The following is a 17,758-nucleotide window of genomic DNA, read 5'->3' on the forward strand; positions in this document are numbered from 1 at the left end:
AGGCAATACGATAACAACGCATGATCATGCTTCTGTCCCCAGTGACTTGTGGGTACCAGTGCGTGTCGGTCCACTTCCAGACCCCGCAGACGGTCAATGTTCTCCCAGCGGAACGTCTAGTTCTCCAGGTCCAGATCGACCGCGGTCCCAAAGAAAATATCTCCATGATAACCTGGTAGCGGGAGCCAGAGAATGCAAAAACCCCCGGGAATCCTGGGAAAATGACGTTGATTACGTACCCCGGTCAAGAAAAACGCTTGGACGGGCGTCTGAGTCTGAAGCAGCAGGGGTCAATACTGAAGCTGGAGGACTTTGGCGTGGCGGACAGCAGAGTGTACATTGTGACCGTCACTGACCAGGCTGGCGTCAAGACCTCTGCACAGTGTATCGTCAAGGAGTACGGTACGACGATCAACATGGTCTCATTAGAATATATCAAAATTGTGACATTTAACCGTTGTTCTATGTCACCTATGCTGACTTATTACTTAAATGTAACTATAATGAGGTGTTAGTTATGTGACAATACAGCTGACAGACGTTCTGATTACGTTGCTGTTTTGAATACATTCCTAGACATTCCTTCCTGTCCCCATGGAGTTATGTTCTTATAGAGGAATAACTGTTGGGTCAGTTCTGCCTAAGCTCATTCTTTGTCTTTATAATATAAATGTATGCTTCACTGCAGTCCAACACTCAACTTTGAGTCGGTAATATTTCAGGTTATCAGTCCAATGACTGTCTCGCGCAATCCCTCTTCAATAGTTCCAAGCTTTATATTTATCTCTGTCAAATGTCTTCTTTCTAAGTTTCTGATCTGTTTTCTCCTCACAGCCTCATACTCCTCAAGTCACCACCACCAAGCCTCAGTAGACAGCACGCTCAACTCACCCTGTTACTTCACAACACAACCAACCTCTCTCTCCACTCTGTTCTCTCTCCACTCTGTCTCTCTTTCTCCTTTTTGAGACAATTTTCAGTTGCAACTTCCAAGTCTCACCTTTCTCACACCTGGTCTCCTTCTCTGTCTCTTGTCTTTCCTCTCAGAGGCTGTGCACCACCCCTCAGTGAGAGTGAACGTGTCCCACTCCTCCCTGTTTTGTGTGGAGACCTGGGGGACAGACCTTAAATTCAGCCGGCTCCACGAGCGGGCAGACATCACCGATGCTGTGGGACACATGTCGCCTGATGGGAAGACCCTGTTCATCTCCTCCTCACCCATCTGTGGTCACTTCACTTGCATGGTGAGCAACAAGCTGGGCCACAGCTCTGCCACCTACACAGCAGGTATGGAACCCCACGCACTAACTAACCCCATCTGTCTCTCAGTCTCTACACAAACTGTCTTCCGTCTGTCTCTCATGCCTGATTCATACTACAGGGCCAAACCAAGCCAATCTGTACTGGCATGGCCTGGTTACGCATCCACCATACTGTTTTTGTTGGAACCGTGATAGAAAGGATCATGTTGGCCCTATATTATGAATCAGCCATAAGTTTACACAAACTCCATCTGTCTGTCAGTCTCTGGACCGGGGTTGGTGACCAATGTTCTATGTAATAGTAGTGCAAAGCATGGGTCTCTCTGTCTCCTTGACAGACAGAACAGGTAAGTAACTTTTCCTCAAAGGCCTTGTCGAATGCAGAAACAGTCGGCGCCCAAGCTAGCGCCACACCGTTCATATCCATTGAATGTACAGCCTTCTCCGTGGGTGTGAGTGGCGTGCCCTATGTAGCTTTCGGGCTAATATGTACACGGTCTATATTTCGAGAGCCAAGTCTGAGTGACACCGAGGCTGTCCTATGGACACCGTAACATTTTCCCATATTGTTTGGTCGTGACCTTGTCCCGTCTGGTCCGTCAGAGCCGTGTGAGAGAGAGGGCAAAAGGACCACGGTGGCGGTGGTCTCGCTCGTCATCCTGCTGGTGTGTGGAGCAGTGCTAGCTTTTCTACTGTGGAGGCACGGTCACACACACACGGACAGTCACACAGTGCAGATACACATTTCGTTTTGAGCTACGGTACGTAATGGAAGATAAAGCGCCGTATATAGCAAGGAAACAGAGGTCGCTGACAGACGGCAGAAGGGAAAAAGATAAAAGAAATGTAAAAAAATTAATAAATAAAAGGGATAGATAACTCAAAATGGGAAGCTACGATATCACATCAAGGCATTGTACGCTTGACATTGTCAGTTGATATTACGATTCTTTTGTTTATTCTATCAGTGCAGAATATGGGCGGCAGGTAGTCTAACAGTTAAGATCTCTGGTTCAAATCCCTGAGCCGATTAAGTGAAAAATATGCCGATGTGCCCTTGAGCAAGGCACTTAACCCTAATTGCTCCTGTAAGTCACTCTGGATAAGAGTGTCTGCTAAATGACTACAATATTTTTTTTAAATCAGTGTGTGGTTGTATTTACACATATTAGAGCTTCTGTTGGTTTCTGTTCAGGAGACACAGGCGATACAGTAACAGAGGAGAGAGGCTTCAGGAGCATTTTGAGGACAACTAGTAATGGTGAACCACTGATTACAGTACCCAAGTACTTTCGCTACACTCCCCAACTCAAAGATGGACTCATGAAAGGACAGTAAGTGTGTAAAACGCTTTGGGAGGAGCTTCCTTCCCTGTGAGCAGCAAGACTTTTCAGTGCATTGGAACAATGTAGAAAGTGAACTGCTTTGTTGGCGAGTTCTAAAATTGGAAATATTAACTTTTTCCCAGTGTGTTGCCTATTTTTTGTAGTAGCCATCATTCTTACCCCGCCTCTCATTGTACCGAACTACACTTGACATTCTTACCCCGCCTCTCATTGTACTGAACTACACTTGACATTCTTACCCCGCCTCTCATTGTACTGAACTATACTTGACATTCTTACCCCGCCTCTCATTGTCCTGAACTACACTTGACATTCTTACCCCGCCTCTCATTGTACTGAACTACACTTGACATTCTTACCCCGCCTCTCATTGTACTGAACTACACTTGACATTCTTACCCCGCCTCTCATTGTCCTGAACTACACTTGACATGTTTTTATATAACGCTCTAAAATGATTCGTTTTAAAAACAATTCCTTATTCTGTAATTGTTCTATATTGTAAACATATTGTATATTTTGCTGTGTATTCTTTGTAGTAAAAAGCCGTTTTTAAACTGTGTGAGGCTTCAGTTAAATTGGTCGCTATTGTAAATCCACAATTCAGTCAGGGAATGGGAGTCAAAGTACAACCGCTCCATACGTAGTGAATTTCAAAACGCTTTACAGCCATGAATAAAAGGGTGCTTGCGTTCGTGCGTGTGTGTCCACCTCATCAGAACATCTCTCTGGTGAAGCCGGGGATGGGGACAGTGACTCCAGGGATGATCTTGACTGTCTCGGCCTCAGACAGGACCTCCAGGTGCTGGCGGATGTGGTCGCTACGCTGCTCCAGCTCCAGGGCCTCCTGCTTCCTGGACAGGTCCTCACCCATACAGGCCTGTTGCTCCTCTAGGGACTGCAGAGAGTGCCTGGTACACAGGGTCACAGAACAGCAACACAGGGTTAGATGGTGTGAGGGGGTCCTTACATTAAACGGCAATATGCTATGAAAGGGAGCACATCATATGTTCAATATGCTGTGAAAGAGTGATACGAGGTGGATATATGACGTGCTCACTTTCATAGCAACTCAATAACACATACACTCACCTAGACTTGGCTAGATTCTGCTGTAATGCTTCTATGGTGGCTCCCAACTGCTTAGCCTCTTCCACCAGTCCAGAATGCACCTTCAGAGATCACAGAGTCATGGTACGGACACACATTATATACTGAACAAAAATATGAACGCAACATGCAATCATTTCAATGATTTTACTGATTTAGAGTTCATAGAAGGAAATCAGTCAATGATAATAAATTCATTCATTTAAGGATTTGACATGACAAGGCATGGCTTCCCATCCACTGGGAAGCCAGGCCTAGCCAATCAGAATTAGTTTTCCCCCACAAAAGGGCTTTATTCAGACATAAATATTCCTCAATTTCATCAGCTGTCCAGGTGGCTGGTCTCAGACGACCCTGCAGGTGAAGAAGCCGGATAAGGAGGTTACACGTGGTCTGCGGTTGTGAGGCCGGTTGGACGTACTGCCAAATTCTCTACAACTACATTGGAGGCTACTTATGGGAGAGAAATGAACATTCAATTCTCTGGAAACAACTCTGGTGGATAATCCTGCATGCATATTGCACACTCCCTCAAAACTTGAGACATCTGTGGCATTGTGGTGTGTGACAAAACTACACATTTTAGAGTGGCCTTTTATTGTCCCCAGCACAAGGTGCACCTGTGTAATTATCATGCTGTTTAATCAGCTTCTTGATATGCCACACCTGTCAGGTGGATGGATTGTCTTGGAAAAGGAGAAATGCTCACTAATGAGGAAGTAAACTAATGCACACATTTGAGAGAAAAGAAAAATTGCACATGGAACATTTCTGGTATATTTTACATCAGCTCATGAAACACGGGACCAACACTTTACATGTTGAGTTTATATTTTTGTCCAGTATACTATGACAAACAGAGACACTGCTCCTTTTCCATGACAAAAATCAACCTTTACAACAACTCAGGTCCTCTGAAGGGTCAATCTGTGCAGGCTTTCATAGAACAAACGTCTGAAAACACAACGACCCTCCAGGACCAAAGAATACCCATTCCTGCTTTACAAGTTAGAATCAACCATAGAAATAGAATGAGTAGAACGAACATTGCCATTCAAGTCGATTTCCCTTGACGTGTGGACCAGCGTTCATAGTGAGTGTACTGTCAAATTGCCCTGGATTGAGGGGCTTTTTCCGCATTCCAGTAATTCTATTATTATGGTTCTACCTGGTCTCTGCAGAGGTCCACTCCGGGCCTCGAGTTCCTGTTCTCCAGCCTGGTATGGACCAGCTTCAGGGGACACTCTGTAGCCAGCAGCTCCTGCTCAAGATGGTGGATGTCCCTCAACAGCTCTGTGATCTCCTCTCTGGTCTGGTGGGACAGACAGAGCCAAAGGATCACAGAGTCAGCACTGAGAAGCCTGAGAAACCTCCAACAGCTAAGAAGGGCCGTCTAGAATTGCCCTCTTTGCTTTGTAAACTCTATGCTAGTCAATACTACCTTATCACCATCTTTGCTCTCTATGGTTCTTGGTCTAGCCTCTAGCTCTCACACAATAGCTGATTCATAGATTCCACTTCTTGTTCGGATCTACTGTACTCTAAGGTATATATGATGTTACTGATCCAGAACACATTCATGAGAAACCTAGGCGATCTGCCTTCCCTGCATTGACCCCAGTCTTACATAATCCCACCCTGTGCATTCCAGACACTGCTATTGTTATTGCCTCTGGAGTGGACTTCCTTACCAGGACTTTATGTATTCATGTCTATGGAGATGGATAGGGCCCAGTGGAGCGCTAACAAAGGAAAATGGCTGTGCTGCTCTGATTAGAAGGGAGATCAGTTGAAGGGTGGAGAGAGCAGCTTTAGGTCAGTGCGTCTCAGAGAGACGGGGGGAGGGAGGTCTAAAGGGTTTAGTGGATGTATAGCATGAGAAGGACCCAGTGTAAGAGCTAAGCATGTCATTAATGCTTAACAAGAGCCTTTCAAAGGCTTAGCTCTTGATACAAGGTTGTACATTTAGTCAAAACAGTATTTTGCATTGAAATACATTTTCCATTGTGCGCCCTAATGAGCAGAACTCCGTACTCACAGCCATGTGCTGCCAGTGCAGCCGACTGCAGGCCTGCTGGAGCTGGTGGGCCCTCTTGCGCAGGTTGAACCCAGTGGTGACCCACTGCCCCTCCAGGTCATTCTGGCTCTAAAGGGACATAAGAGATGGGGGCATTAGACACCATACAGAGGAGAGAGATGAATAAGAGTCTTATGGTGAAGTAATAAGGAATATGTGGCCCGTATTCAGAAAGTCTCAGAGTAGGTGGGTTGATATAGGATCAGTCTTGCCTTTTGGATCCTAATGAATAAGATTATATGGACAAGGGGGACCTGATCCTACAGTAGACTACCACTCCTACTCTGAGACACTCTTGGAGAGGATGATCTTGCTATACTTAGTCAGATACACGTCAGTTTATGAAAATGGCCAATCATGGCAGTTGTTTTTTAAAGTAACATGTCCTTCAAACTTATCCCAAAAACATGCTTATGATGTTTTCAAAAGGGGATAACAATGTCCTCTTCAGACTGTGTGAGTGAGAATACCAGCAACCCTCAGGAACACATTACTACAATCCCCTCGTAAAGATGATCTTCAGCATTTATTGATCAGACTCCCGTTCCTGTTGAATGCTTCTGTACTGTATATCGATCAGGATGATATTCCTCAGATACAGTTTACACCGCTTCAGCCTGAGCCAAAAAAAACAAGTGCTACCTCATGCCTTTGAAATAAACCCATATGTCCTCCTCAGCTTAAACAATCCCCGACACCAGCATTCCAATACAACAGTTACTGAAGTCCACTTGCTGGTGTCTTTGCAATTCCTTCATGTCCATAATTATTGGCACCTTTGATAAAGATGAGCAAAAAAGACTGTATAAAATAAATAATATAAATTCTGAGCTATATTGTATATAATATTTGACCGTAGCATCTGACCATAGCACCGCCTGGAGTTTGATGAACGCCATTGGCAATTGAATTGGATCCAGTGCTATTTGGCCACATATACAGAAGCAGTGAATTTGGAAAGAATTCAGACCCCTTAACTTTTTCCACATTTTGTTAGGTTACAGACTTTCCTAAAACGGATACCAAAAAACAAATTCTCTTCAATCTACACTCAATACCCCATAATGACAAAGCAAAATTTTTTGCAAATGTATTAAAAATAAAAAACAGAAATATCATATTTACATAAGTATTCAGACCGTTTACTCAGTACTTTGTTGAAGCACCTATGGCAGCAATTACAGCCATGAGTCTTCTTGCGTATGATGCTACAAGCTTGGCACACCTGTATTTTGGGAGTTACTCCCATTCTTCTCAACAGATCCTCTCAAGCTCTGTCAGGTTGGATGGGGAGCGTCGCTGCACAGCTATTTTCAGGTTTCTCCAGAGATGTTCAATCAGGTTCAAGTCTGGGCCCCGGCCACTCAAGGACATTCAGAGACTTATCCCGAAGCCACTCCTGCGTTGTCTTGGCTGTGTGCTTAGGGTCATTGTCCTGTTGGAAGGTGAAGTCTGAGGTCCTGAGCGCACTGGAGCAGGTTTTCACCAAGGATACCTCTGTACTTTGCTCCGTTCATCTTTCCCTCGATCCTGACTAGTCTCCCAGTTCCTGCCACTGAAAAACATCCCCATAGCATGATGCTGCCATAACCATGCTTCACCGAAGGAATGGTGCAAGGTTTCCTCCAGATGTGACCATTGGCATTCAGGCCAAAGAGTTCAATCTTGGTTTCATCAGACCAAAGCTTGTTTCTCATGGCCTTTGGCAAACTCCAAGCAGGCTGTCCTGTCATGTGCCTTTTACTGAGAAGTGGCTTCCGTCTGGCCACTCTACCATAAAGGCCTGATTGGTGGAGTGCTGCTGGAAGGTTCTCCCATCTCCACAGAGGAACTCTTGAGCTCTGTCAGAGTGAACATTGGGTTCTTGGTCACCTCCCTGACCAAGGCCTTCTCCCCCGATTGCTCAGTTTGGCCGTGCGGCCAGCTCTAGGAATGCTCTTGGTGGTTCCAAACTTCTTCCATTTAAGAATGATGGAGGCCACTGTGTTCTTGGGGACCTTCATTGCTGCAGAAATGTTTTGGTGCCCTTCCCCAGATATGTGCCTCGACACAATCCTGCCTCGGAGCTCTATGGACAATTCCTTCGACCGCATGGCTTGGTTTTTGCTCCGACATGCTCTGTCAACTGTGGGACCTTATATATACACACATGAGTGTGCCCTTCCAAATCATGTCCAATCAAGTGAATTTACCACGGGTGGACTCCAATCAAGTTGTACAAATATCTCAAACATGACAAATGGAAACAGGACACACCTGAGCTCAATTTTGAGTCTCATTACAAAGGGTCTGAATACTTATGTTTTTACTTTTAATACATTTGCAAAAATGTCTAAAAACCTGTTTTTGCTTTGTCATTATGGGCTATTGTGTGAAGATGGATGAGGATTTTTTTTATTTAACCCATTTTAGAATAAGGCTGTAACGTAACAGAATGTGGAAAAAGTGAAAGGGTCTGAATACGTTCCGAAGGCACTGTATACAGAAAAGTACCTCATACCTATGGTAAAATATGGTGGTGGATCTTTGATGTTATGGGGCTATTTTGTTGGTACTGGGGCCCTTGTTAAGGTCAATAGCATCATTAACTTTTTATTTTTACCTAGTAGTAAGTACCAGGACATTTTAACCCAAAACCTTGCTTCCTCTGCCAAGAGACTGACACTTGGCCGGAAGTGGATCTTCCAGCAAGACAATAACCCCAAGCACTAATCAAAATCCACAAAGAAGTGGTTAATTGACCACAAAATCAACATTTTTCAATGGTCATCTCAGTCTCTGGACTTACATTAGTCATTTAGCAGACGCTCTTATCCAGAGGGAGTTACAGGAGAAATTAGACTTGAACCCCATTGAAAACCTGTAGTTTGATTTGAAAGGGGCAGTCCATAAGCACAGATGGAGGATATTAAGGATCTGGAAAGATTCTGTGTGGAGGAATGGTCTGACATCCCTCCCAACGTGGTCTCCAATCTCATAAAACATTTTAGAAAAAGGCTCAGTGCCGTTATCCTCTCAAGGGGAGTGTGCTGGAGCACTGAAAACAGGCGTGCCAATCATTTTAAACCCCATCTTTGTGAGTTTTTTTTATTAGTTGTTAAACATAATCTCTATATCTGAGCAATTGTATTAGTATAAAATAATACATTTTCCACCCCAAAAATGTGCATGCAATATAGCTCAGTACTTGTATTATTTATTTTATACTGTCTTTTTTTCTCATCTTTATCAAGGCTGCTAATAATTACAGACCTGACTGTAATATTATTTTTTTTAAATTGTGGCATATCAAGAAGCTGATTAAACAGCATGATCACTACACAGGTGCACCTTGTGCTGGGGACAATGAAAGGCCACTCTAAAATGTGCAGTTTTGTTACACAATGCCACAGATGCCTCAAGTTTTGAGGGAGCGTGCAATTGGCATGCTGACTGCAGGAATATCCACCAGAGCTGTTGCTAGAGAACTGAATGTTAATTTCTCTACCATAAGCCAATGTAATTTCTCTATTGGAGGCCAACGTAATTTTCGAGAATTTGACAGTATGTCCAATGGTCTCATAACCGTAGACCACGACGTGTAACCACGGTAGCCCAGGACCTCCACATCCAGCTTTTTCACCTGAGGGATGGTCTGAGACAAATCACCCAGACAGCTGATGAAACTGTAGGTTTGCAAAACCGCAGAATTTCTGCACAAACTGTCAGAAACCATCTCAGGGAAGCTCGTCGTCCTCACCAGGCTCTTGACCTGACTGCAGTTCGGTGTTGTGGCCATAGAAGGAGAAGTGGAGAAGTGTGCTCTTCACAGATAAATCCCAGTTTCAACTGTACCAGGCAGATGGCAGACAGCGTGTATGGTTTGCTGATGTCAACATTGTGAACACAGTGCCCCATGGTGGCAGCGGGGTTATGGTAAAGGAAGGGCATAATCTAAGGACAACGAACACAATTGCATTTTAGCGATGGCAATTTGAATGCACTGAGATACCGCAACAACATCCTGAGGCCCATTGTTGTGCCATTCATCCGCCACAATCGCCTCATGTTTCAGCAGGATAATGAACAGCCCCATGTCATCAGGATCTGTATACCATTCCTGGAAGCTGAAAATGTCACAGTTCTTCCCTGGCCTGCAAACTCACCAGACATGTCACCCATCAAGCATAATTGGGATGTTCTGCATCGACATGTTCGACAGCGTGTTCCAGTTCCCGCTTAATATACAGCAACTTCGCAAAGCCATTGAAGAGGAGTGGGACAACATTCCACAGGCCACAATCAACAGCCTGATCAGCTCTATGCAAAGGAGATGTCACACTGCATGAGGCAAATGGTGGTCACACCAGATAGTGACTGGTTTTCTAATCCAGACCCTACTTTGTTTTTTAAGGGTATCTGTGACCAACAGATGCATATCTTTATTCCCAGTCATGTGAAATCCATAGATTAGGGCTTAATGTATTTATTTCAATTGACTGATTTCTTTATATGAACTCAGTGAAATCTTTGAAATTGTTGCATGTTCCTTTAATATTTTTGTTCGGTGGTATATATATTTATTTTTAAAGTATTTTCATTCTATTCAAATGGGGCTAGCATGAAATGAGAGGGGAGACAGAAGGAGGGAGATGCAGAATAGGGTATGGGCCAGGATTTGTACCCACTCTGGCTCGACCAGCCTCAGGCACGTATACAGTTTGAAATGGGCAGCAAGCATATTATTAAAATACAGTCCAAAAACACTTAGAAATACCAAACATTCCTTTTTTTATTAGTTTGTTATGGGAGTTGCCCTATACGCCTTATGGAATAAATGTTCATACTGCGTAAATTGGTCTCTGACCGTACATCCAGACGAGCCCCCACCCTCCCCAGTTTCCATTCCCCGACCATGACTTCCTGTGCTACTAATAACATGTATCGCTCTCCTCCTCCCCCAATACACAGATAGTTCCACTCACACATTATTTTGTAGGAGTAGGTTTAAGTTGCCCCTAGACACTGATCAAAGCTCAGTCTTGTGTTTTGACCTCTAATGGTTAAGGTTAGGATTTGGGGAGGGTAAACTGATTCTAGATCAGTCCTCTAGCACCTGTATCCTTGTAGAGGTCATCGTCTCCCTCAGCTGTAGGGAAGCCTGCATCTCCTCCTCAGCCCGGGTCACGTTGTAGTGGGTGAACTGCTCCCACTCTTGGTGTGTGGAGGCACTGCAGGGTACAAGACAATAAATCAGCCACAGTTATACATTGGTAAGTACTGTACACTACAAGTACTGTGTTATAAATTAGAAAATGTTTTAGGTTTAGAGGATCAGTTGAGGTTTAGTGGTTCAAAAGAACATAAATCAAGATTTAGGTAAAGGCTGAGAATTGGTCTGCCATTGAGTGTTCTGGAATCTGAACAACAATACATAGTATTTAGGGGTGACGATTATGTAAAACAAAATTCCTAGAAATATACAGTATAATTTCACTCATGATCATCTCCTTTATTCTACACATGTTGACTCAGTAGGTTGACAAGGCACTACTCTGCTCCCATCCTTACCTAGTGGGTACATGGGTGGGGTCAGGCTTGAAAGATATGTCAGGTGACCTGTCTGTGAGTGACAGGCATGATAGGTCCACATCCAGGGCTTCGGTCTTGTTGGTTAGGTCAAAGGTCAGCTGTTGGTGGGCTTCCTTGAGACAGCTTGAAGTTAAATGGAATAAACTTTATTGACACTACATTGCTAAGAAGGGACATTAGATTTATCACCCGCATAGAACTATAGCAAGCATACATCAGGAGATCCTATTAAATGACTAGAGGGGATATATCATAAACCCTCAAAGCTCCAGAACGGTGTGATAATGGCAGCCGTTTTGGTCGGGGAGAAATCCAAATGGAATGAATGGCAGTAGAGGCATAAATGATACATTTCCTGCTTTTACTTATGCAGGAAAATAAAAGAAAGGCATGTGATGTATCAGAAATTGTGTAAAAGAATTGTCAACCTAAAATATTGTCATATAATTATGAATACAGTTTACACAGGTTTTAGACCAATTTTCTGTATAAATAGCCTCTGAAATATCATCAACTGATTTCAGCCGGTGCATGGCTGTGGATTGACTGCATTGTTTGTATGGAATATTGGCATATTGGCAGTTAATTTGAAAAAAATAAAACTGTCTGACTAGTGAGCTAATAAACATACTGTGAAGATAATCTCTAAATTGATTGTTTTCACAATATTTTAATCACAGCACTGGCTGCCCAACTCCCTGACCAAAATGGCTAACTTTTATACTGTCATAAGATAGTTCATGTCCATTCTAGTGTTCTAATTCCTAATGATATGCATACATCAGCACACACAGGCTACAGAACGCAGTGGAATGTTAACGAATCCTGTCAAATTTGCTGCAATTCATCTTAATGAAGCAATGGTGAAATGAAATCAGGACGACACGCATGCCTCCAATTGTCAGTACCATCCACCCGTTTCGGTTTCACATCGCATTATCCTTCATTTTTAAGAGCAACACAGCTGCCTGTTAGATAGAAACCCTTTATGTTCCATGGATCAATTAAACCATATCCCCAGACACAACCAAAGACCTTCGGCAGTTAAATCTCTATCCCGTCTTACCAGAGCTGCTCGAAGGCCTTGCTGATGTGCTGCTGCAGCTCTTGCTGCATGGTGTCAATCATCTGGGCCTCCCTCTTCAGCTGTCCCTCCAGGGGGTCACTGACCAACTCGCTCCCCTTCCGGCCCTCTCTCTGGGTCAGACACTCCACTACCACTTCCAGGGGCACAATCGTTTCCGCCAGGGCCCTCTCCGTCTCTTCCTTCACCTGGGAGAGAGACAGAAACAGACAGACCGGGTTGACAATACAGTTTGTACTAAACGCCCAAGGACGATCCGCTAGATGATAAAACATGTGTTCTATCATTCATTGTCAACCAACACACATACTTCCAGAAAGAACAAAAATAACACCCCTCAGGCATAATTAGATTATGATTATCTTACTTAATACGGGTAGGATTTGGGTAGAGTAGACTGCACCAGACTACACAACAATGCATACAAATAGCATAGTAGAAAGTGGATTCCCGAAGGTCCCTAGAGTTAACAAATTAGAGACACTGACAGATTGTGTTCTGTGACATGCGTCCTACAGTATAAGTGTTGATGACGTTTTTGGTTAGTAAATTGATTTGAACATGAAGTAGTTCTCCCACATTTCCTGCCATAACAAGTATTAGTGACCTGTGTCAGAGCTTTGATCTCTCTCTCCATTGCCTGTACGCAGAACTGCAGTCTGTCCTTCTGCTCAGTGACCTCATTGATCCTATCAACCAGCCTGTCTCGGCTGTCACTCTCATCCCAGCGTGTCTGACAGAGAGACGGAGAAGAGTCCACGGTCACACACAGTATTAACTTTGTTATTATGGGGTATAGGAGGGTGAACATGAGTTGGTCATCTCTCTGTCAATGCATTCCCTGCTGGCTGGCATCAGGCATTCATAACAGTCCCTTGTCTCTCCGTCTCTGTACCTTACAGGCTGTCTGGTGCCTCAGGGCCCGCCCCTCCTGCCTTGTCTGCTGTGAATGGTGGCGTTGATGCTCGGCAGTGTCCGTGAGCAGCTTGTTATTGGTCTCCCAGTCTGTCAGCCAGTAACGCTGACCGGGCTTCCTACTCGTAGTGGCCATTCCTACCAACATAAATAGACAGCTTGAATTAAGTTAGTCAGTCAAAGGCTGTAGAGACCTGTATGCAGGTCTAGATCCAAAGAGAAATTCCTTTCCACTAAAATGACATTTTTGAGAGTGTTAAAATCCAACCATAATGTGCACACAGGCTGTTATAGCACTTCCTGATGTGAACCAACTGGCCTAAGTTTCTACATTTGTTTTCTTATCATCACACGACTAACAGAATACCACGAAATTGGGGAGAAAAAGGGGGTAATGAAAAGAAAAATGTAGTCTGTCAATTACTGCATTTTTCTTTTCATTACCCCCTTTTTCTCCCCAATTTCGTGGTATCCTGTTGTTAGCAATTACTATATTGTCTCATCGCTACAACTCCCGTACGGTCGAAAGCCTTTTATCGATGGCGGTTATGATATTGTTTAGGACCTTGAGCGTGGCTGATGTGCACCCACGACCAACTCGGAAAACAGATTGCATAGCGGAGAAGGTACGGTGGGATTCGAAATGGTCGGTGATCTGTTTGTTAACTTGGCTTTCAAAGACTTTAGAAAGGCAGGGCAGGATGGATATAGGTCTGTAACAGTTTGGGTCTAGAGGGTCTCCCCCTTTGAGGGGGATGACCGTGGCAGCTTTTCAATCTTTGGGTATCTCAGATGATACGAGAAGTTGAACAGGCTAGTAATAGGGGTTGCAACAATTGCAGCGGATAATTTTAGAAAGAGAGGGTCCAAATCGTCTAGCCCAGCTGATTTGTAGGGGGTCAAGATTTTGCAGGTCTTTCAGAGCATCTGCTATCTGGATTTGGGTGAAAGAGAAGCGTGGGGGGGGCTTGGGCAGGTTGCTGCGGGGGGTGCAGAGCTGTTGGCCGGAGTAGGGGTAACCAGGTGGAAAGCATGGCCGGCTGTAGAAAAATGCTTGTTGAAATGATCGTTTACCGTAGATTTATCGTGGTGACAGTGTTTCTTAGCCTCAGTGCAGTGGGCAGCTGGGAGAAGGTGCTCTTATTCTCCATGGAATTTACTGTGTTCCAAAACTTTTTGGAATTAGGGCTACAAGATGCAAATATCGGTTTTAAAAAGCTAGACTTTGCTTTCCGAACTGACTGTGTATATTGGTTCCCGACTCCCCTGAAAAGTTGCATATAGCGAGGGATATTCGATGCTAATGCAGTACACACCACAGGATGTGCTGGTCAAGGGCAGTCAAGTCAGGAGTGAACCATGGGCTATATCTGTTCTTAGTTCTACATTTTTGGAACGGGCATGCTTATTTAAGATGGTGAGGAAAGCACTTTTAAAGAACAACCAGGCATCCTCTACTGACGGGATGAGGTCAATGTACATCCAGGACACCTGGGCCAGGTCTATTAGAAAGGCCTGCTCGCTGACATATTTTAGGAAGTGTTTGACAGTGATGAGGGGTGGTCGAATGACTGCGGACCCATTACGGACGCAGGCAATGAGGCAGTGATCGCTGAGATCCTGGTTGAAGACACCAGAGGTGTATTTGGAGGGCAAGTTGGTAAGGATGATATCTATGAAGGTGCCCATGTTTACGGATTTAGGGTTGTACCTGGTAGGTTCCTTGATAATTTGTATGAGATTGAGGGCATCTAGTTTAGATTGTAGGATGGCCGGGGTGTTAAGCATATCCCAGTTTAGGTCAACTAACAGTATGAACTCTGAAGATAGATGGGAGGCAATCAATTCACATATGGTGTCCAGGGCACAGCTGGGTGCTGAGGGGGGTCTATTACAAGCAGCAACAATGAGAGACTTGTTTATGGAGAGGTGGATTTTTAAAAGTAGAAGCACAAACTGTTTGGGCAGATACCTGGATAGTAAGAGAGAACTCTGCATGCTCGCTCTGCAGTAGATTTCAACTCTGCCCCCTTTGGCAGTTCTATCTTGACAGAAAATTTTGTAGTTGCGGATGGAAATTTCTGAATTTTTGGTGGTCTTCCTAAGCCAGGATTCTGACAAGGCTAGGGCATCAGGGTTGGCGCAGTGTGCTAAAGCAGTGAATAAAACAAACTTAGGGAGGAGGCTTCTGATGTTAACATGCATGAAACCAAGGCTTTTACGGTTACAGAAGTCAACAAATGAGAGCTCCTGGGGAATAGGTGTAGGACTGGGGGCTACAGGGCCTGGGTTACCCTCTACATCACCAGAGGAACAGAGGAGGGGTAGGAGAAGGGTACGGCTAAAGGCTAGAAGAACTGGTCGTTTGGTGCGTTGGGGATGGAGAGTAAAAGGAGCAGATTTCTGGGCGTGGTAGAATAGATTCAGGGCATAATGTACAGACAATGTTATGGTAGGATGTGAGTACAGTGGAGGTAAACCTAGGCATTGAGTGACGATGAGAGAGGCTGGGTCTCTGGAGGCACCAGTTAAGCCAGGTGAGGTCTCCGCATGCGTGAGGGGTGGGACAAAAGAGCTATCTTAGGCATGTTGAGCAGGACTGGGAGCTCTACAGTGAAATAAAACAATAACTAAGCGAAACAGCAGTAGACAAGGTATATTGACATTAGAGACAGGCATAAAGCAAACACGGGTGTTGGTCGGGAGAGCTAAGACAACAACGGGTAAATGGTGATGAAATGGGCAGAGAGGGTCAGTTCGGTACACAAAGGACCTGAGTTTGAGGCTGGGGCCGAAAGATAAACAAAATGAGGTAGTGTTATTGAACAGACCAGCAGGCATCAGCTGTGTAGCCGAGTGATCATAGGGTCCAATGAGCAGCAAGAGGTGTGTCAGGGAGCCGTTCGGTAGTCGCTACTACGCTAGGCGAGCGGGAGACATTGCGTTCAGAAAGCTAGCGGGCCGGGGATAGCAGATGGCTCTTTGGCGACATCACAACGGAAAAGCCTATTGAGACCACATCGGACGATTACGCCGGCAGACCAGTCATGATGGATCAGCGGTGCTCCGTGTCGACAATAAAGGGTCCAGGCCAATTGGCAAAAGAGGTATTGTAGCCCAAGTGTTGCTTCCTAAGTGGACAGTTTGATTTCACAGAAGTGTGATTGACTTGGAGTTACATTGTATTGTTTAAGTGTTCCCTTTATTTTTTTGAGCAGTGTACAAGTATTATACATGGAACTTTAGATAAACTTCTCAAATCAACCACTGTCAGATTTCAAAAAAGCTTTACCCAAAAAGCACACCATGCAATAATCTGAGTACAGCGCTCAGACAACAAAACAATCCATACAGATATCCGCCATGAGTCAGAAATCAGAAATAGCATTATAAATATTGACTTACCTTTGATGATCTTCATCAGAATGCACTCCCAGGACTCCCAGTTCCACAATACATTTTTGATTTGTTCGATGAAGTCAATCATTTATGTCCAAATACCTCCCTTTTGTTTGTGCGTTTAGCCCAGTAATCCAAATTCATGAGGCACGAGCAGACGAAAAGTCAAAAGGTTCCGTTACAGTCCATAGAAACATGTCAAACGATGTATAGAATTAATCTTTAGGAAGCTATCAAAAATTATCAATAATATTCCAACCGGAGAATTCCTTTGTCTGTAGGAATATGATGGAACGCAAGCTAACTCTGAACGCACGTGATCAGCTCATGCCACTCTGGCAGACTCATTCAGCTCCAAATTCCCCCCTCCTTCACAGTAGTAGCATCAAACAAGGTTCTAAAGACTGTTGACATCTAGTGGAAGCCTTAGGAAGTGCAATCGGACCAAATTTACACTATCTTGGATCGGCAAAGAGTTGAAAAACTACAAACCTCAGATATCCCACTATCCCACGTTGGATTTTTTTCTCTGGTTTTTGCCTGCCATGAGTTTGGTTATACTCAATGACATCATTCAAACAGTTTTAGAAACTTCAGTGTTTTCTATCCAAATCTCCTAATGATATGCATATATTAGTAACTAGGCCTGAGTAGTAGTAGTAGTAGCAGGTAGTTTACTCTGGGCACCTTATTCATCCAAGCTACTCAATACTGCCCCCAGCCATAAGAAGTTTTTAACCTGAAACGTTGACAGGTTCAGATTTCCAAAGTAGGCTAGGCTATACTGCAGGCTACAATACATTATATCGGATTCATAATGCATTGTACAGGAGTATGGTTGCAGAGCTACTGGTAATTGACTAAAGTTTCTGTAATTAGTAGGTAATCTATGGTAATTTATACTTAAATAACTAAATTAAATAATAGCTCATTCCAAAATCATGGGCATGAATACGGAGTTGGTCCCCCTTTGCTGCTTTAACAGCCTCCACTC

General features: G+C 44.1%; 1 protein-coding gene across 1 annotated transcript; it reads right to left on the reverse strand.

The window, feature by feature from the left end:
• Positions 1-2,960: 2,960 nt before the first annotated feature.
• Positions 2,961-13,501, reverse strand: LOC115141193 (tektin-2-like). The gene is made up of 9 exons (XM_065000115.1): positions 13,346-13,501; positions 13,058-13,183; positions 12,433-12,638; positions 11,346-11,489; positions 10,891-11,005; positions 5,757-5,864; positions 4,887-5,030; positions 3,701-3,780; positions 2,961-3,519 (listed from the first exon to the last, which is right to left on the reverse strand). Exons 1-9 carry the CDS (start codon positions 13,499-13,501, stop codon positions 3,324-3,326), a joined length of 1,275 nt encoding a protein of 424 aa, XP_064856187.1. The 3' UTR covers positions 2,961-3,323.
• Between the last annotated feature and the right edge of the window lie 4,257 nt (positions 13,502-17,758).

The sequence above is a fragment of the Oncorhynchus nerka genome, linkage group LG14 (assembly GCF_034236695.1).
Source record: "Oncorhynchus nerka isolate Pitt River linkage group LG14, Oner_Uvic_2.0, whole genome shotgun sequence".
In the NCBI taxonomy this organism is placed as follows: Eukaryota; Metazoa; Chordata; class Actinopteri; order Salmoniformes; family Salmonidae; genus Oncorhynchus; species Oncorhynchus nerka.